The sequence below is a fragment of the Podarcis gaigeae genome, assembly GCF_964106915.1.
Source record: "Podarcis gaigeae genome assembly, chromosome: 15".
Taxonomy (NCBI): domain Eukaryota; kingdom Metazoa; phylum Chordata; class Lepidosauria; order Squamata; family Lacertidae; genus Podarcis; species Podarcis gaigeae.
In genome coordinates this window covers 23,375,619-23,395,827 of record NC_139692.1, presented here as the reverse complement: position 1 = coordinate 23,395,827, position 20,209 = coordinate 23,375,619, and the positions used below count along the sequence as shown (strand labels likewise).

Here is a 20,209-nt window from a genome sequence, read left to right as displayed (position 1 = left end):
ATGAAGTACAAGAGTTTATGGTGGTGATGATGATGATAACTTATTTATTTATACCCCACCTTTTTCTCTAACATGGACTCAAGGCAGCTCACAGCTAAAACAAAACAGCTAAAAACATAGGATTGGGAACAACCATTAAAAAACAATTAAACATTAGATTACCTGAGGTTCAGCAATCCCTTCCATGCCCATCTCCTCTTCTGCAAGTACTCTAAAGGTGCTTTGCAAGACCCAAGGGGCTGCTGGGCAAGTGCTGCAGAAAACTGTAGCGTAACATGCAGTTTAGCCCAAAGCCCAGCCAGGGGAACTATTTAGGGAAGCTTTTAATATTTTATTAATTATTGTATTTTAATATTTTGTTGGAAGCCGCCCAGAGTGGCTGGGGAAACCCAGACAGATGGGCAGGGTATAAATAATAAATAATTATTGTTGCTGTTATTATTATTATTTTGAGGCATCCAAGCCAAATAAAACATTGGTGAATGCATATGAGGTGTTTGATTCCTCTTCTCCATTGTGTGCCTGCAGCACGTCCAATTTGTCCCCCCATTTCTCTCTATTGAGATGGACTCAATAAACAGGTCTCAATTCCAAGCAAAACCCGAGCAGTGGCTCCCTTAGATTTAAGACTAAACTCAGGACACAGGTCAGATCAGCAATACTTCTTTATTTTGCAAACAACTTTATTTCTTGACTCAAGTTTACGTTTTTATTACTCAAGTGGGAAAGATGGCAGACATTGAAAGACAAAGGAAATTCATTCCAAAGTGTGCAAAAAAGAAGTAATAATAATTCCTAGTGGAAACCACCGATGGAAAAGGAACACCAAAGGGGAGGGTGAATCACAGATAATCAAGTACCAAGACAACTCAAAAGATTGCCGCGAGGAACCCAGTCGAAAATGAGCTCCGTGAAATCCCATGAAACCTAAAATGATCATTGGTGCTGGGTGTAGACAGGACTCTGGATCAGGCGGCAAGAAATCAGTATGCGCTAACATCAGTCCTTTATAGACAAAACGCTGAAAATGGTTCATGAAGCTACCTGTGCTGGCCTCTCTCCTAACAATTGCTGAATTCTCATTCCCCCCCCCTTCTTTTGTAACACAAAAAACTGTCATCATCCAATGAAGTCAAAGATGGGGAGGCTTATGGAAGGACTTCATGTGGTGCATAGTGAAATTTGCTACAAGATGCAGTAACAGCCTCCAACTCAGCCAGGGAAAACTCTGGGACAGATTTCTTGGGGGGGCGGGGGATTGAAAGGCCTGATGTACCAGCATAGTTCCAATAGTACAGCATTGGGATACTATACATTAAATGCACTTATTAAACTTCATTTCCTTTTTCTCTTTAGTGTCCCTTCTGTGTGGGACGTTGCTTCCTCTGCCACATTAAGAATTATTATTTTTTTTAACTGGCTTTTCCCTTCCTGCACTTTCCTATTCTTGGATTAAATATTGCATCCTTTGTAACTTTCCTTCCTCCAGCCTCACTTGGCTTGTGCAAAAGTTTCCCCCCTTGTCCCTAAACTCCTTTCCCAGAAATGGGTATTGTTTTACTCAGTGAAGACACACAGTGACAGGAATGAAGAGGTCCAAGGATTCCAGTGGGTCTGTTCTGCAGCAAAACATAGTTGAATGCCACACACAGCGTTCTAAATTGATCTCCTAAACTTCAGAAAGGGGCTGTGGGTCAGTGATAGAGCTCTTTATGCTGAAGAATCATAAGGAAGTAAGGAGATCCCTCTTGGATCAGGCCAATGGCTGATCTAGTTCTGTTCCCAAAATGGCCAACCAAACTTCGCTTCAATCCATGGCATCTCTGGAGGGACTCCAGTCTAAAAACTCTGAAGAGTCCTTCCCAGTCAGTGTAGAAAATACTGCGCTAGCTATTAGGCACATTTTCAAGTTCTCAAGCAGCCATGAAATTGTTTTAAGGCTTGAAATCTGCTGGGAAGTGGTTAGAGTGTTGGGCTAAGGACTTGGGAGACCAGGGTTCAAATCCCCACTTGGCCATGAAGCTCATTGGCTGGTCACTGACTGTCAACCTAATCTACCTCACAAGGTTGTTGAGGGGATTAAATAAGAAGGGGAGAGAAGCATGTAGGACCACCTTGTGCTCCTTGGAGAAAAAGATGGGGTATAAACACAATTCATTATTATTATTATTATTATTAACGGTGCCACAAAATTATATACAGAGATTCCAAATGTGTGGTGCTCGCAATTTCTTTAAACAAAAAACAACCACATCTTTCAGAGCTATACTTAATGAGCTGCTGTTCCATGCTATGCAAAAATACATTTTAAAAAATCATGTCTTTTTAAGATAAGAATTATAGAGTTGAAAAGTGATCACAAGGGTCATTTAATCCAACCCCCTGCAATACAGAAATCTTTGGCCCTACGTGGGGCTCGAACCAAGAGCCCTGAGATTAAGAAACTCACTCTCTACCAGCTAAGCTATCCCAGAGCTATGTCTTGAAGTCTCTCTATTATGTGAGGCTCCTGCACTTCAAAGGAGATGGATGTGTGTCAACATCCGGTTTATACCATCACAAACTTATTTTACACCTGAGCCTATGGTATGTTGACAATAGGACAAAAGACCATTACAGTTCTTGGCATCCCTTGCTAGTGTCCGGTTTGAAACGAGACCCTATTTCCAACACATCATCTCTGCAACATATCTCCAATTTATGTGACTGGGTTCAGGGTTCCTCGGTAGTAAAGTCAGTCTGGAAACTCCAACCCACTCATCTAGTGTAAGAATCACAGAACTGCAGAGTTCGAAGGGACCCAAAGGCTCACCCAAGTCCAACATCCTGCAATGTAATCATTATAGATAACCTACGAGGGGTCAATTTCAAACACAGCAGACCATCGAGTCACAAGATCAGGATACCTCTGACCTCCTTCATGCTATTGCTGAGTTTACTTGAAAAGGGAAGAACATCTGTATGTATAACGTTGGCAAACTTCCCACGCTTACTGAAATGTAACCGTTAGGTGTTTCTTCATAGAAGGAGAAAAGGTCAAAACAGCAAAAATCAGAAGGGGAAAGCCCACCATTGTCAGCGAAATAATAATCAGTTACGGAGAAGGCGTGGTGGGAATAGTTTTAAGATTGCTTATCCAAGTCATGCTTGGCCAGTTTGATATTCACTCCAGCCCTAGGAAGACTAAGTTATATGCAGCAAAGATATACCGTAGATTCCGGCGTATAAGACGACTTTTAAACCCCGGGAAAATCCTCTAAAAAGTCAGGGTCGTCTTATACGCCCAGGCGCCTAATACGCCAGAATCTACGGTGTGTGTGTGTGTGTGTGTGTGTGTGTGTGTGTGTGTATATATATATATATATGCAGGTTTTGGTGTCCTCGGGTGTCTTCCCGTGTAAAAGTTGGGGTGTCTAGGCGACGTTTCGACGAGGTCTCACTCGTCATCTTCAGGCTGGTGCTTTCGGCTTCTTGTTACTGGAACAGAGCGGGATCTCAATGTTTGAGTTCTTATAAATACTGTAGAGGGGGTGTGGTGTCTAGCCTCCAATGTTCTGGGCAGAGAGGAAGTTCCCAGGCTAGTGTGCCTTTTCTTCTTTTGTTCCTTAATTACTTGAGAGATACCTTGAGTGATTTCTTGAGTGATATCCTGAGTACCACTTAGGTGGGTCATTAGGTGTGGATTAGTTGCTAAAGTCTTTGTGTCTTGACCTCTTGAACTTTGTGAAGAGTTTTCCTGAGAAGATGGCTGTATTGCACTTAGTTGTGCTTTGGCTTGACTTCGTGTATAGGGGCGAGCTGTGGTTTTGTGGCTTGTGTCAGCCAGATCTGTGTAGGGATTGCAGGGGGGTGCAGCATCCGGAGGTGCCACCATGGATTGGCTACTGGATGGTGTCAGTAATTCATCTGTGGAGAGGGTCTGGGTTTGGGTCTGGTGTGGTTGATTGGTGTTGGCGTTCTGTGTGCCTCTGGATCTGGTGTCAGTTTTTGTGGGGAGGGCTAATTTCCAGATGTCTGGCAAGCGGGATGTGTCGTCACGCTTGTTCATGTTGTGAGGGTGTTTCTCTATCTCGATGGCTTCCATGATTATTCTCTTGTGGTGATGTTCCGTGTTAAAGAGCAATTTGGAATCTGCAAAATTAATTTCGTGTCCTGTTTCTTTCATGTGTTGGAAAAGAGAGGAAGTTTTTTCTTCTTTTTTGACGGCATTCTTGTGTTCTGCGATACGTGCATTTATTCGTCTGTTTGTTTGTCCAATGTACGTGGCTGGGCAGACTTTGCAGGGTATTTCATAGATCCCTTGGTTTTCCAACTGGATTTTATCCTTGGGGTTTCTGAGGATATTGGCTATTTTTTGGTTGGTGCAAAAGGCTGTTTTGATATTGATATTTCCCACTAGCCTGGGAACTTCCTCTCTGCCCAGAACATTGGAGGCTAGACACCACACCCCCTCTACAGTATTTATAAGAACTCAAACATTGAGATCCCGCTCTGTTCCAGTAACAAGAAGCCGAAAGCACCAGCCTGAAGATGACGAGTGAGACCTCGTCGAAACGTCGCCTAGACACCCCAACTTTTACACGGGAAGACACCCGAGGACACCAAAACCTGCATTCCTGTACCCGTGAAAATCTACGAAAGCATATATATATATATGCTTATATATAGCCAATCCATGGTGGCACCTCCGGATGCTGCACCCCCCTGCAATCCCTACACAGATCTGGCTGACACAAGCCACAAAACCACAGCTCGCCCCTATACACGAAGCCAAGCCAAAGCACAACTAAGTGCAATACAGCCATCTTCTCAGGAAAACTCTTCACAAAGTTCAAGAGGTCAAGACACAAAGACTTTAGCAACTAATCCACACCTAATGACCCACCTAAGTGGTATTCAGGATATCACTCAAGAAATCACTCAAGGTATCTCTCAAGTAATTAAGGAACAAAAGAAGAAAAGGCACACTAGCCTGGGAACTTCCTCTCTGCCCAGAACATTGGAGGCTAGACACCACACCCCCTCTACAGTATTTATAGGAACTCAAACATTGAGATCCCGCTCTGTTCCAGTAACAAGAAGCCGAAAGCACCAGCCTGAAGATGACGAGTGAGACCTCGTCGAAACGTCGCCTAGACACCCCAACTTTTACACGGGAAGACACCCGAGGACACCAAAACCTGCATATATATATATATATATATATATATTCCTGTACCCGTGAAAATCTACGAAAGCAAATATATATATATATATATATATAGTTCAAACCGGTAAGGATGTTTGCATCTGAGAAACGTGAAGCTTTGCAATTTCTCGACTAGGTTTGCACATGCAGAATTTGGGGAGGTGCGACCCATGTCAGCACAACAGGGCTGTGGACTGTTGCAATCCCCCATCCTAGGCTACTGAAAGGAGCTTTGGCGGAGCAGGTGGTTTAAAAAAAACCCATTGCCCCTTATGCTAGTTTTTAGAACCACAGTTCAATACTTAGTGGGTGGTGAGAGCCTCTGTCTAATGGTAGAGCCGGCCGGTACTTTTGCTTCCCGCCATAGCACATAATCCATGCAATGTGAGTGCTCAGCATGGATGCTTGCATATGTGGCAGCCCAAATCACACTATTTGTTCCCCAGGATAGGGGGGGAAAGAAGAACAAGGGGGAATAGTCACTTGATGCTGGATGTTGCAGGTGTGGGCACCCCACCCCCCGCCCCATGGAGCACTTGTACCATGCATTAAAATTTGATCAAGAGTGAGGAACTGTTTTCAGCCTGGAATAACTGAGCAGAGCAATGAATGCAGAGTCCACCTCTAGATTTTAGGCTACCCTCCTGCATCCTTCCACACACACCTGTCTCTATCCTCCATCCAAGCAAGGAGGTGGCATGAACAGAGCTAAGGACACATTCAAGCCAGGCAAAAACACTCAAGGAGGGTGCAGAGCAGGGCCCGTAGGGGTGTGGCTGACTAGGAGGCCTGCAGAGAATATTGACGGCCAGATAGAGAGGTCCAGAGGGCAGCAATTGGCCCCTGGCTTAGACGCAAGGACAGAAAACAGGCCTGGTCTTCCAGTACAGGGGATGCTTTGGAAATGTCCGAACTGCATCAAAGGTCAAACAGGGCCACGCAAGAAGAGGAAACTTATGAGCAGGCACACATCTGGGCTTGCACCCTGTGGGCCACAAGGAAGTTGTATTTTAGCAGCCTTTGTGCAGGGCACCTAATTCTTAAGCAATACCTTCTTCCTACTGTTTTGTTTTGTTTTTTAATGATGGAATCTACATTGTAACTCACACAAATACAAGACAAGGAGAACCAGATATTTGGCTTTGGAGCCAAAGTTGCATAGCTATGCTAAGTCTGCAACTCCTACGGCAGCCCCAATGCCTTTGTCCTCAAGGATTTACAGTTGCACATGGGGATTCCAAACCCCCCCCCCCCACACACACATGCAATGTTCCCTCCTCAAATCTGCCCCAGAGGGCTGGAAGGGGAAACCCAGATTTGGTGGGCACATAGGGAAGTTTCAACGTGCAAATGTAAACCCTTGAACTAATGGAATGGGCTGCTTATCATTGCACTGGATGCAACCCCTACTTATTGGCAATGATCCAAGCTGGTGGCAAGTGGCCCCCAAATTCCCATAACCCACTGAATGTAAAAAACAAACAAACGCAGGAGGGTTTAACCCTGATCCAGAAGTTTCTCAAGTGCATATGGAGGCAGAGGGCGTACGTGGAGCAGGCAGCTCTTCTTGCAGAAAGTGGTCTATCATGGACACTGCCCCTTCCATTAGAATGAATGGGGAATCCTCATCATGCAAGAGCTGCTACCTCTGCACTGGGGTGCACTCAGGACTTCATCATCTTCACTTGCATTAAAAACACACAAACAGAAAAGTTAACCAGTGTATGAACCTTTGTGCGCCTAGATATGTATATATTTTTTTGCTTCTGCGAATGTGTACTAAGTGCTTTGCAGAAACTACTTTAGCCCTCAGTTTTACAAATCAACAAGTCTCACACTCTACCCCCCCCCCACTTTTTTTTGTTTTGTTTTCTCCTAAAGCATGGGAAAGTATTGAAAGATAAAAAAAAATTTTTTTCCTTTTCTTTTACTATGGCAGTAATACCTGATTCAATTACAAGACACATAAGGGGTTAGAGGGAAGAAACGACTATTTTGCAAAAGGTTAAAGTGGCACATCTCCTCACACAATAAGTGTGCAACATGACTGAGAATTCTGGAACTCTGACCAAAAGCAGATTTCCTAATAAATTAATAAAACAGAACAAAAAAAATCTCATATAAAACAAGATCCCAATATTTTTTTAAGCCAATGTTAAAACCTTCAGGAATGATTCTCTCTCTTCATAGATATATAGATAGATATATATTTATATTTTCCTGAATTTATTAAAATAAAATTTTCTCTTAGGAAAAAAGAAAGAAGCTAGTTTGGACTCTGATCCTGAGAGAAGTGGTTCTGCTAGTTGCTAGTCTCGTGGAATTGGGTAAGGATTTCATGCAAGACCTCTGGAAATGAAGAGAGGTTTGTAGCAGCAGCATTTGGGGGGCAGGGGTGTGCCCTAAGATAGCGAATGGGAAAGACATCGTTGTTGCCCCACCTTACCCACTTCGGTTGCATAACCACCATATAACGAAGGTCACAAAGGAACCTCTCAGCAGTCCTTCCTTCCCACAATATCTTTCATCCAAACTAGAAACAGAGCTCTGAAAACAGCCCTGTTCGTCCCCCTTCCCTGGTAATGTGCAGTAATGGAAATGCATGATGTGATTGCGTAACACTGCAGGGTTCCCCAATTACGCACTGGGTGGCCAAGTGTTGGAAACGGTCAGAAGCTGTGTCAAGGAACAGGTGGGCTTTCAGAAACTTATCCACTGGGGAGGTAGCAGTTCTGTCGTCCCCCAAAAGATCCGAGACAGCAAATCAGGGAACCGAAGCAGGAGAGTAGGCCGGGAAATGTCTCCTGACAAGAGCTTGCTGGATCAGGCCTGTGACCCATCTAAACCAGCACCTTGTCCTTGTGGTGGCCAACCAGATGACTATGGGAGACCAGCAAGCAGGACTTAAGCACAAGAGTACTCTCCCTTCCTGTGGCTTCCAGCAACTGGCCTTCAGAAGCATTCCTACCTCCGACAACCAAGATGTTCAGGCTGGGGAACAAGCTCTGAAGCCGACGAACAGCCCGCGTGATGACAGAAGAGTTTGGATTTGATATCCCGCTTTATCACTACCCTTAGGAGTAGTGGGGCTGAGTGGGGCTGAGAGACTTCAAAGAAGTGTGACTGGCCCAAGGTCACCCAGCAACTGCATGTGGAGGAGTGGAGACGCGAACCCGGTTCCCCAGATTACAAGTCTATTGCTCTTAACCACTACACCACACTGGCTCTCAGAAGCAGCTACTGCATCCCAGGTGGCGCCAGTGAACCACTGAGTTGTGTATGGGAAAGAGGGGCACTGGCGAGGGAAGTGGCATGCTGCAGCCCAAGTCCTGGGACTCCCACTTCGTGACCTGCCCCTTTCCCAGTGCAGTGGGGGCCAGCGATATGGGGAAAGAGATGGTAGAGGTCACACGCCTTTCCAATATGACACATTACGAGGGGGAGCTGAATACGGTGTTTCCATGTCGGTGGCAGCCAAACGTTTGCCATTCTTCACAACCAACTCTATGGTATCATGTCAAAGCTGGAAGGGGCATCAAGCGGTTTCTCTCTGACTACGCACAACTTCTCAGAGGATCAGAGTCAAGGTCAACAAGGACGAGGGGGTGGGTGGGGGAGAGAATTATCTCACAGACTTAAAAGCATGCCCAGCAAGCACAGCCTTGTAAGACTAAATTAAAGGTTGGAAATGGGAGGGAAACAAAGAAACAGAAATTGTTACTAAATCAACCTGGTTTGAAAGTTCACAGCTGTGTACTACAAAGTGTAATAATTATTTCTTCTTCTTTTTTCCGGCCATACAAAAATAACATATTGCAACTCAAAAGTGCAGATATATATATATATATATATATACTGTATATTGTTTTAAAATAAACAGTTGACTGTGTTTTTTCTCCTTTTTTATCAAATAAAATATTTACACCATTTTGTTTTCCAGAGTCAGAAACGCTCTTCATGCTATCACCATGGGGACATCGTCTGAAAAGCCTGTGATCATCGGCGCTTCGTCGTCCTCGTCTCCTGGGAATGAAACACATCCATTTCAGAAAGAAATCGGAGAACTGGGAGATTACACCAAAGGTCGCCCAGCCTAACACTCGGTCAACGTGAGGAATCCTCTGCTTCGGGATCCCAGGAGAGCTGGCCAACATAGTCCTTTACTTTCCGAACCTGCCTGTTCAACAGTTGTAAGGTAAAGGTAAAGGTACCCCTGCCCGTACGGGCCAGTCTTGACAGACTCTGGGGTTGTGCGCCCATCTCACTTAAGAGGCCAGGGGCCAGCGCTGTCCGGAGACACTTCCGGGTCACGTGGCCAGCGTGACATCGCTGCTCTGGCGAGCCAGAGCCGCACACGGAAACGCCGTTTACCTTCCCGCTGGTAAGCGGTCCCTATTTATCTACTTGCACCCGGAGGTGCTTTCGAACTGCTAGGTTGGCAGGCGCTGGGACCGAGCAGCGGGAGCGCACCCCGCCGCAGGGATTCGAACCGCCGACCTTTCGATCGGCAAGTCCTAGGCGCTGAGGCTTTAACCCACAGCGCCACCTGCGTCCCATTCAACAGTTGTACCAACGGGAAATTCCTCCTAATGTTTAATCTAACATTTCCCATTGCATGTTTTGGTCTCTCTGGGCTGTATCCAACGTTATCTGACCAGCTGCATGAGAGCTCTAGTGCAATTTGTTAGTTGCTTTATCTTGCCCAAGGCAATCCATAGCAACTTACAAGCAATATTGTTTATTAATCATTATTAATATTTATCAAATTTCTATACTGAGGATCATCTGAGGATCACAGAGCAGCTTACAATATAAAAACACAAAAATACGTAACATAGTCACAAAAATAATACCCTCCAACAGTTTAAAAGACCACAGATTGTTTAAGGCCTGGGGTGAAATGGAATGTTTTTGCTTTCCACGGCACCTAAAGATATATAATGAAGGTGCCAGGTGGGCCTTCCTGGGGAGAGCATAGCAGAAGCAGGAAGCCACTGCAGATAAGGCCCAATTTTGTGTTGCCACCCTCCAAACATTTTGTGGAGGAGGCACATGAAGGAGGGCCTCAGATAATAAGTTCTGGCTCTGGGTTGGTTCATATGGGGAGAGGTGGTCCTTGAGGGCCCCCCTCAAACTGTAAATGCTGCAGTGGAAATATACACAAAGGCTAATTACCAAAACACCCTCAACCTCTGTGGTAAAGGTAAAGGGACCCCTGACCATTAGATCCAGTCGTGACCGACTCTGGGGTTGCAGTGTTCATCTCGCTTTACTGGGCGAGGGAGCCGGGGTACAGCTTCTGGGTCATGTGGCCAGCATGACTAAGCCACTTCTGGCAAATCGGAGCAGCGCACGGAAACGCCGTTTACCTTCCTGCCTATTTATCTACTTGCACTTTGACGTGCTTTCGAACTGCTAGGTTGGCAGGAGCAGGGACCGAGCAACGGGAGCTCACCCTGTCGCGGGGATTCGAACCACCAACCTTCTGATCGGCAAGTCCTAGGCTCTGTGGTTTAACCCACAGCGCCACCCGTTCAACCTCTGTAGCTTAATGCAATTGTTGCCCTCATGAGATTCCACCCATTTAAGTCCTCTCGTCCAAGGCTTAGGAAAACAGCTTCACTCACCTAAATCATCACCTGATGAGAATATTGCTGACCCCAGTCGGGAGCTGTAGTGGCTGTTTGCGAAGGCCGTGAAGCTATTCTGAAGTCTTCTGTGCCTCATGTACAAGGCAACAAACCCTATGCCCACTGTCACTAGCAAGAGGAATAACATCGGCACCACAATGGCAGCCACGTCTGTAGGCTTGCTCATGGTGGATGCAGCAGGATCCCTGCCTGCAGAAGGAGAAACAAAGAATGTGATTCAATTTGTTGGCTACCCAACACAAATACGAGCATCACACGTCTGTTCCCTGGGCATCTCACAAAGATAAACTGCTATAATACAGTATTAGTAAACAGATCTCTAACAACAGTATTAGGACATAGATTTCCAGTGAGACTGAGAAAATATCAGATCTGAAAAGCCTGGGGAACTGGTTTGTAAGGCTTTGTGAAATGCATCAATGGAGTTTTAAGAACTCGGCTGGAATGAAAGCCATTGTTTGCAACCTGCATTTCATTTGTTTACACCATAATGTGAACCGAGACTTTGTATTTTCACAGAATGATGCAGGAGCTGCTTAATTTAATATTTGTATTCTGCTTTTCCAACAAATGTTGAGCTCACGACACTTTATAGTAGCATTATTTTAAAAAACACCATATGTTGCAATCATTATAATATCAAACACAATAGCATATAAATAAAGCAAGCAACAGCAGCAACAAAGTCATCAGAACAACTGCAATAAAGTCATATTATGCTGCTATAAAGTTCCACATACTGCTATGATTATGAAAAGTTGGAAGGCTAAAACCCTGGGCAGGGCCAGGTGAAGGCAGGTGTCCTTCTAGCCTGATAATTATTTGGCTGGAAGCAGTGATGTGGTGGTCCAGGGTTAAGGACCTGTTACTATTGTGGCAGCAGGGTCTCTCTCTCCAGCATCCTAGAACCACCAAATTAACATGAAAGGAGGTGAGTCAGTCACTGAGGAACGGCTCCTAGGGTCACTCTTGAGAAGACATATGGGAAGACTACCAAGGAGGAGTTGTTCCGTATGCTCCTAAGCTAAGCAGTTAGGGACCCTGAAAACTCAAGGCGCTTCAGTTTCAAGAGATTAGGGTGCAAGCCCTGTTATGTACATTGGCAGCTCACAGAAAACACAACTTAAGTCGCTCCAAAAGAAGACACTGGAGTACTCGAGATAATTTGCCCATAAACGTGCACAGAAGATGATAGATCTAGCTGAAAGGCAACGCGTGGAGACCTGCATTGATAGCTGCAACGTTCCAGGCTTCCAAACGTTAACATGGTGAACGTTGAAAAGAAAATACACAGAAGCAGAAGTGAATCAGAGGGGGAGATCTTTTCCTTACCGCTTCCCACTTCGTTGTAAAGTAGCGTTGCAGGCTCCCCGCACACCTGCCCGCTGTAAAGACACCTTGCTTGCACCGTGAAGGAGTAATTATGCCCCATCTTCAGGTTGGAGACTTTGAAGACGTTCTCCGTGGTATTGCCCAGGTACGACGTGCTATTTGTCACGCTGTCGAACATGTGTATTTCATACCCCTGAAATTAAGCACAAAACACACAAAAAGCAAGGTAATTTGGTTCTGGATTGAAATAGTGGGTTGTGTCCAAATCAAGTTTTACCCACAGCTCCACTGAAATGAATGGAAATAATAATAATAATAATAATAATAATAATAATAATAATAATAATAATATATTTATATCCCGCCCATCCCCAGCCGAATCAGGGCTTAGAGCGGCTAACAACAGTAAAAATAACACAGTTTACATAAAATCACAATCAATTAATTGAAATGCATTCTAAAATCAATTCATTCTAAAATCAATTCAGAGTCAAATTAATGGCAACCATTGGGCTAGAGTTCTATGAGGATTACCGAAGGAGGGGGTCAGACTGTGCCTTGGCCAAAGGCCTGGTGGAACAGCTCTGTCTTGCAGGCCCTGTGGAAAGATGTCAAGTCCTGCAGGGCCCTAGTCTCTTGTGACAGAGCGTTCCACCAGATCAGGGCCACAGCCAAAAAAGCCCTGGCTCTGGTTGAGGCCAGCCTAACCTCCCTGTGGCCTGGTGATCTCCAAGATGTCTTCCCAATGCTGCATGTTGCTGCCGGTTACTGGGGGGAGAGGGGCACGGCAGCGGAGAGCCTGGGGTGGGTGCGGCTGGGGTGGTTCTGTTGCTCTGCCTGCACAGTGCTGAGCTCCCTGCTGCCTTCCCCTCTTGGGAACCAGCAGTAATGCACAGGACGGGGTAACCAGCAGTGCAGTCACAACCTGGGCTACCCTACCGCCAGTTCACTACTCTAATCGAAGGACTGTCGCTAGTGCAATAGAAAAACACAGGCTACAGCTTGCTGGCATATTTTAGTCAGGAAAAAACAACCAGAGCTGTGGGCAAGGCAGCTCAATTCATTCTAAAATCAATTCCGAGTCAAATTAATGGGCTAGAGTTCTATGAGGATTACAGAAGGAGGGGGTCAGTTTCCTTGAATGGCGTTGGACAAATTCTCATGGAGGATATAGCTATCAGTGGCTACTAGCCAGGGTGGCTATGATCTGGTTCCATAGTTGGAGGAAGTCATGCTTCTGAATACCAGTTTCTGGAAGCCACAGGAAGGGAGAGGGCGCTTGTGGTCAGGTCCTGCTTGCACACAGGTTGACCACTGCAAGAACAGAATGCTGGACTAGATGGGCCCTTGACCTGATCCTGGAAACAGGGAGGTGAAATTGACCGCCAATTCCCTTGCTGGAGCCTTAGAACGTTCTGGACTTGGCTTGGGGAAAACACCTTTTTGTATTTTCTCGCAGGCTTTGCAATCTTCTGTCCATTTTTTTTTTAAATGCTGCTTTGTGCTCATCTCAATTTTGCTGTTTGCTGCTATACTGCTTTCACACAGCGAATGTCTTTCCTTTTATCATTTTTTTAGCTTTCCCTAAGCTGCCCTGGGGACTTGCAGAAGGACAGGGTGTCAATCAAATCAAGAAAGAATGAGTGCTTAAAAAAAGCATGGCACCCCGAGTGTGGTTATAACTGCTAGCATGTAGAGTTAATATGCAGCAGTGTAAGTTAGCTTAGTTAAGTGAATCCTTGCTTGGAACACACCCTCAATTGAAAGGTATTCAGACTGAGACATGGCGTAAAATAATAAAGCTTCTGTTTAATAAAGGAAGTACATTACTGATATGAAAGAGTTCTGCAGTGCTAGCTATCTAAGTTGGAGAAGCAAAGAAGCCATGCTTGCCCCTTTGTTCTCTATACAGTGGTACCTCGGGTTAAGTACTTAATTCGTTCCGGAGGTCTGTTCCTAACCTGAAACTGTTCTTAACCTGAAGCACCACTTTAGCTAATGGGGCCTCCTGCTGCTGCCGCCGCGCCGCCAGAGCACGATTTCTGTTCTCATCCTGAAGCAAATTTCTTAACCCAAGGTACTATTTCTGGGTAAGCGGAGTCTGTAACCTGAAGCGTCTGTAACCTGAAGCGTTTGTAACCCGAGGTAGCACTGTACACTGATATATCCAAGATGACCTCTCACCTCCAGGCCCAGAGAAAGTGTGTGAGGAAGAGCAAAAAGTTGTAAGCAGGATGCAACCTAAGACTTATCAGTCTAAACATCAAAGAGATAGAAAGAAGTCAGCATAAAGGAAAAAGGTGCAGGGACAGCCTGGAAAGCTGGAGATGCCTTTATCTGTCTCAGCCCATGGAAACCTCTCTCAGCAAGCTGAGCTGCTCCCAAACTTCCAATAGCAACTTACCCGGCTTTCGCTAAAATGACTTTCTTTTAAGGCTAAACTCTTCCAAAACAACAAGATGTGGTCATTTTCTGCTATAATCTTTAAGGCATCTGGTGCAGCCAGGGAAACTGCAAAGGAAGAAGGGAAACATTTAGGTAAGTAGCAATCTGTCCACCAGTCTCGCTCAGTTCTTTGAAATGCCTATAGATAGAGAATGCAATATGCACTGGATTCCAAAGCGTATCTAATCAAGAGCCAAGCCCTATTGAGTTCAATGGGGCTTAAACACCCAGGTTTTGCTTTGCCTTCTTCTTTATTGAAAGATAAAAAGTACACAATTACAAGTGCACAGGAGGAAGACACACCCAGATTTGTGACAACAGGAATGCAGGCTTTGGCTGGGGAGGGAAACAAGGAAGTACAAACTCAGCACGGTCCTCTTATTCCACTACTTTTTCTCGGACATTCCTTACCTGTGTTAAGTTTCAAACTGGCCTCTTTGCTCATGTTTCCCAGCTGGACGATGATATGGTACTTGCCACCAGGTTCCAACTTCTTGATGGTATACTCCACGGTGCTGTTGCGAGTTTTCACCTTGTAGATCCGGTCTGTTTTCTTTATTAAATCTTTCACTGCTACAGCATATAACTGAAGGGAGCAGAATGGTGAGTTGCTCCTTCTCCCACAGCACCCCACTTCTCCCTTTAAGTGCCTGAAATGCTAAAGGCAAGCTGAAGCATCAAGAGGATTTGGCCTTTGCTTAAGGAGAGCTGCATAACTACCGCAGATTCAGGCATATAAGATGACTTTTTAACCCCGGGAAATCTTCTAAAAAGTCGGGGGCCGTCTTAAACGCCAGGTATGGGTTCGCTGGGCAGCAGCAGTGGGCAGCGGGCTCTACTCCACGCCGGGAGGAAACCGCCCAGCGAAGCTGGCTTAGCATCGCTGGGCAGCTTTGCCAGGCAGCTTCCTCCCGGCGTGGAGTAGAGCCCGCTGCCCACTGCCACTACTGCTTATAACACTGGGCGTACAAGTCAACCCCCCGAATTGGCAGCTGCCAATTTGGGGGGTCGTCTTATATGTCCAGTTGCCTAATACGCCGGAATCTACAGTAGCCTAGAAAGCCATCTCCCCACCCAGCACCCTCCAAAGCCCACCTCTTAGAAAAAGTTTGGTGGAACTGAGTGGCATTCATTTAGCTTGTGTTTGATTTCTATCCTTTCCCAATATAATAATAATAAAACAACAACAACAACAACAGCAACAATCTCACCATATCTTGGTCAGGAGAATCGTAAGGAGACTCCCACTTGATAACCGCAAAGGTTTTTGCCAGGTGCACAGAGTGAAGGTGCCGAGGGGGGAGGCGACTGTCAGGAATCATCTTCACAACGATGTAATCGGAAGGCGGCCCTTGGTATGGGGATATCACACGTACCTTAAGGAGGTCAGCAGTTGTTAGTTGGTTATACAGCTTTCTAGCATGTCCCCCGCCTCCTTTTATAACCCACAACTCAACAGAGTAACCGCAGCCGCTTGATTCAATAAAGGTTACTTGACTCCGGGAAGGTTACTTCAAATCAGTGCTTCCCAAAACTTGGGTCTCCAGCTATTTTTGGACCACGACTCCCATCATCTCTAGCTAGCCAGACCAGTGGCCACGGATTATGGGAACTGCTTTAAATGCACGCCTCTGTATTTTGCTACAAGGCCATTTCAGCAAAACGGCTATGTTGAGCATGGAACTAGCACACAACGCAGCAGTCCAGCTGCTCACAGAGCTTCCCATCCGCAGCATGTAACTCCTGCACTTAAGGATCTTGCACTGGCTGCCTGTCTGAACCAAATCCGAGGTTCCTGTTAAGATATATTCACAGGGAATGTGTCAGAAATGAACATATCTCTGGAAACAAGATTGAAACAGAATCTGAATGGCTTTATGGCAAGAGCAGCCAACCTGGTATCCTCCTGGTGTTGCTGGGCTACACCTCACATCATCCCTGGCCATCAGCCATGCTGCTGGCACTGATATGAGTTAGAAGTTCAGCAGCTGGAGGGCACCAAGCTGGATAATGCTTCTATACAATGGCAGCAATGAGTAGGGAGAACAAACATCTTTTAGACCATAGAGGGCACCGAAGCCAATCGAGTCTGCATGCAGAGGTGAAACAGCAACCCCCCCCCACACACACACACAAAAGCAAAACGTTTGCCGGAAAAAATCAGTTCAGCTTTAAAATCCAGCTGCTTGAAAAGCATTCTCACATAGGAAGGTTTTTATCTGACACTGAAAAAGTGATGACAATGGGCAGGAAATCCCACAACATGGGTGTCGGTGTCCCAACAGAGAAGACCCTGCTGTTCTCGTTTAGGGACTTTTACATCACAAAAAGAAGGAACCTATTCAGAAGAGCCTCTTCCCAAGATACCAAAGGCATGCTTGTGTATGCAGTGTACGTGGCACATGTTAGAGTTGCCCAAGCAAAAATATACAGGAGTTACCTATGAGCTTACACTAGAACACCTTAAATGGGTACAAGGGTGATAGCCCTTAACAGAATAAACCGCAACCCTGAGAATATTGTATTGTTCTTTGTGACATTTATACCGCCTTGTGGTTCAGGCAGCTTCCTCAAAGTAGTAGAATAGGAACACAGGAACTTGACCCTATATGGAGTCTTGCTCAGTGTTGTCCACACTGCCTGGCAAAACAGCATGCCTGGATTTCAGGCAGGGGATCTTCCTATCTGGAGATGTCAGGGATCAGAGTGGGAACCTTCGGCTTGCCAAGCAGAAGCTCTGCCCCTGATCTATGGCCCTTCCCTAATCAGTTGCCCTCTTTTGATATTGAATTTATAAACAAAAGCCCAAGTTGCATTGGTTGGCAAGAGCGGGGAGGGGGAGAAGATTAACAATGCACTCCTTACCAGAAATAAGTACTGCTCATCTCTGTTGACAATGACTGTAATGTTGTGCAGTGTGGTGGTGGCATTGGTAGGATTCCTGTAGAGCTCCAGGAAAGATGTAGCATAAAATATGCCATATACCTGCCAAACGAAGGGTGCGGGGGGGGGGGGGATGCAAGCAAGAAAAGCATGTTGAAACTCTTTCCCCACCCTAAAATCTTGTAAACAAATCCAATGAATTTTCCAACCCATTAAAAAATAAATAAATGTAGCCATCCACAGTTGCAGTGGTCTTCGTGGAAAACTGAACTGATTCCTGAAGTTTAAAAAGGAATGAATTACAATCATACCTTGGTTCTCAAATTTAATCTGTTCTGGGAGTCCATTCAACTCCCCAAACAGTTCAAAAACCAAGGCACGGCTTCCAATTAAATTTCTTTTTTATATTGCGTTTTAAATTTTGTGCTTTGTTCAATTCATAATTGTTACTTGCTTTGATACATTTTTTTAAAAAAATAATCAACAAACAAATGGCCTACCACACCAGCTTTGGATGGGATATACACCCTGAAAATAGGAAAACAATAAGCTTGCCCCTTTTTGATGAAAAACCATTGTCTTTAACAGCTGGGCTATGTGGCATCCTGAACACAGGATTCTGCTAACTGGGACCAACTGCAAAAATTACACGTGAATGGCAGGCAGACATTTAGAAAGAGGACAGGCTCTTCTGCTCTGTCTAGGGGCTCTTTCCACAAGAAGAAAAAGAAAGGAACCCTTACCACATTCTTGGGGCCAGTCCAGTTGCACTCCACCGCTGTCTGATTCACAGCTTTAGCTTTCAGACTGGGAGGGGGCGGTCTTGTGCCGCTGGTCAGCACGTGGGCAAAAGACAGAGGGCTGTCCCCCAGCTCCGTCTTGGCCCATGCAGAAATCTCGTACTGTGTCTGAGCAGTCAAGTTACTCACTGTGGAGGGTGGAGAAAACAATTGGGCTAAGCAGGGATGTAGAGCACCCTCCCCAAATAAGGCTTGTCTAGGACCGAGCCAAAAGAATCTCCCACTTTGGCAGCCCATTTCCAGGTTGCAATGGCTTTTGCTTGCTTGCTTGGTTTTTAAAAAAGGGAAGCATTCTGAAGATTTTGCATCTGGCCCTGTGAAATTCACCTGATTTAGTGGTCATGTGGGCCCTGTAGCAGTAGGTTCAGGTAGGGTGGCGTTGCTCACCAGCTTTCTGAACACTTAGCATTTCTGCTGTTCCCAGGTGAGTCGCCTGGAGAGAATCCAGAGGGCCAGCCCAAAATACTTTGTTGCCTAGGGATGCCTAGGCAGTGCCTCCACCTCTCGTGTCCATTCCCTGTACAAGAAGTTCACTAGACTAGTAAATGAATCTTTTTTCCCCGTTCATCCAATGGACCTAAGCAAGCTTAGGTAGTGGGCAGCAAGCCATGTGACACATAGAGCAAGTATTGTTCTCCAGCACCTTCCTGCCCGCAAGCACCACCCACTGCCTCAGGCTGACGCCTCACCACTGTCCAATGATAGGACCGGCCCTGCTGATCAGTGGCAATCCTCCATTAGATGCTGCCAGATGAAATGAACATTCCAGTGAGGCTTACCAGTTTGTGCCGACTTTCCCCCATCAATGAGCAAGGATATTTTTTCTTGTCTGTGGGTGTCGAAAGTCCAGAAGATTTTCACAACGTAACCGTTCACCTGTCAGGCGGCAGCAGAGAATGCATAGGACAAACAAGTAAGCTAGTGCATGTGTTTTAAATGGTGCGTTTGAAGCACCAAAAGCTCCTTGTAACTGACTGATCACTCCTATATATGTCAACTTGGCCAGTCGTTCAGGAATGAGAATAATTATGCTATAATCTGCTCTGATTCCCCTCCCCATCTTTGATTTTGAAAGGCAGCTCTCTAAGGAACTTGGTGCAACAGAAACATAATGGATCATTGTTAACTAAATTAAGAGTGATTAAGTGCAAGGCAGAAATATACTCTATTATCTTTGCACCTCCCAAAAAAGGCTCTGTCAGACAAAATGGATACCAATACCATGAATTTTATTATGTTTAAGATTCAGAGTTAGCGTAATTAAAACTTCTGTTTGCCTAGGAATTGCAAACCCCTAATGGCATCACGATTATGGTTTATTCGCCTCCCTCCGAACACCTGCTCCCAATCCATCACTGCATCACCTTAGAAAACCTTTCCAAAGCACAGCATTTATATGTCAGTTCACAAAATGTTCTTTTGTGTGGTGTATTTGAGCTGGGCTTTTCAGCCACAAATTTTTATTACCTGAATGTTAGCTTCCATTTTGAGGGTGAAGCTTATGGAGTTTTCAGTGTAGCTATCAATATGGATTGTAGGTGGTGGAATAACTAAGGCAGAGAGGAAACAGAGAAAACTGGCATCAGCCACTAAACTGAAATTTGCAAAATTTCAATGGAAAATTCTCTTTTTGTGTTTTCAGCTTACTCTGCCAATCCATCACAGTGAATGTATCTGGACACTAGTAATGAACTGGTAGATTGTGACCCACAAGTAGGTCTCAACAGACTTTAATAAACAACAACAACAACCCATTCCTTTTTAAATAATAGGGGCTGATGTATACGTTACAGTCCCCAAAACATGGACTGTAAAGTCTCACATTCCCACTCCCTCTTGCATGCAAAGTCAATACCAACCATGATTAGGAGTATGATTTGACTGTGCTAAATTAATTACAGTCAATCCTC

At 45.3% G+C, this 20,209-nt stretch overlaps 1 protein-coding gene and 1 long non-coding RNA gene across 2 annotated transcripts in view; both read right to left on the bottom strand.

Moving 5' to 3' along the window:
- Window positions 1-647: 647 nt before the first annotated feature.
- Window positions 648-20,209, bottom strand: part of SORL1 (sortilin related receptor 1) — a 115,668-nt gene continuing 96,106 nt past the window's right edge. Inside the window, exons 39-49 of the mRNA XM_083713920.1 lie at window positions 19,767-19,849; window positions 19,079-19,175; window positions 18,243-18,427; window positions 17,482-17,601; window positions 15,828-15,992; window positions 15,028-15,202; window positions 14,576-14,682; window positions 12,172-12,364; window positions 10,816-11,028; window positions 5,249-9,211; window positions 648-3,313 (exon numbers count right to left, since the gene is read on the bottom strand). Of these exons, the coding sequence (XP_083570046.1) occupies window positions 9,144-9,211; window positions 10,816-11,028; window positions 12,172-12,364; window positions 14,576-14,682; window positions 15,028-15,202; window positions 15,828-15,992; window positions 17,482-17,601; window positions 18,243-18,427; window positions 19,079-19,175; window positions 19,767-19,849 (1,406 nt within the window). The 3' untranslated portion in view covers window positions 648-3,313; window positions 5,249-9,143. The remainder of the gene's footprint in view (window positions 3,314-5,248; window positions 9,212-10,815; window positions 11,029-12,171; window positions 12,365-14,575; window positions 14,683-15,027; window positions 15,203-15,827; window positions 15,993-17,481; window positions 17,602-18,242; window positions 18,428-19,078; window positions 19,176-19,766; window positions 19,850-20,209) is intronic.
- Window positions 17,975-18,235, bottom strand: LOC310832428. Its single transcript, XR_014558293.1, has 2 exons — window positions 18,111-18,235; window positions 17,975-18,078 (listed from the first exon to the last, which is right to left on the bottom strand). It is a non-coding gene; the product is annotated as an uncharacterized lncRNA (long non-coding RNA).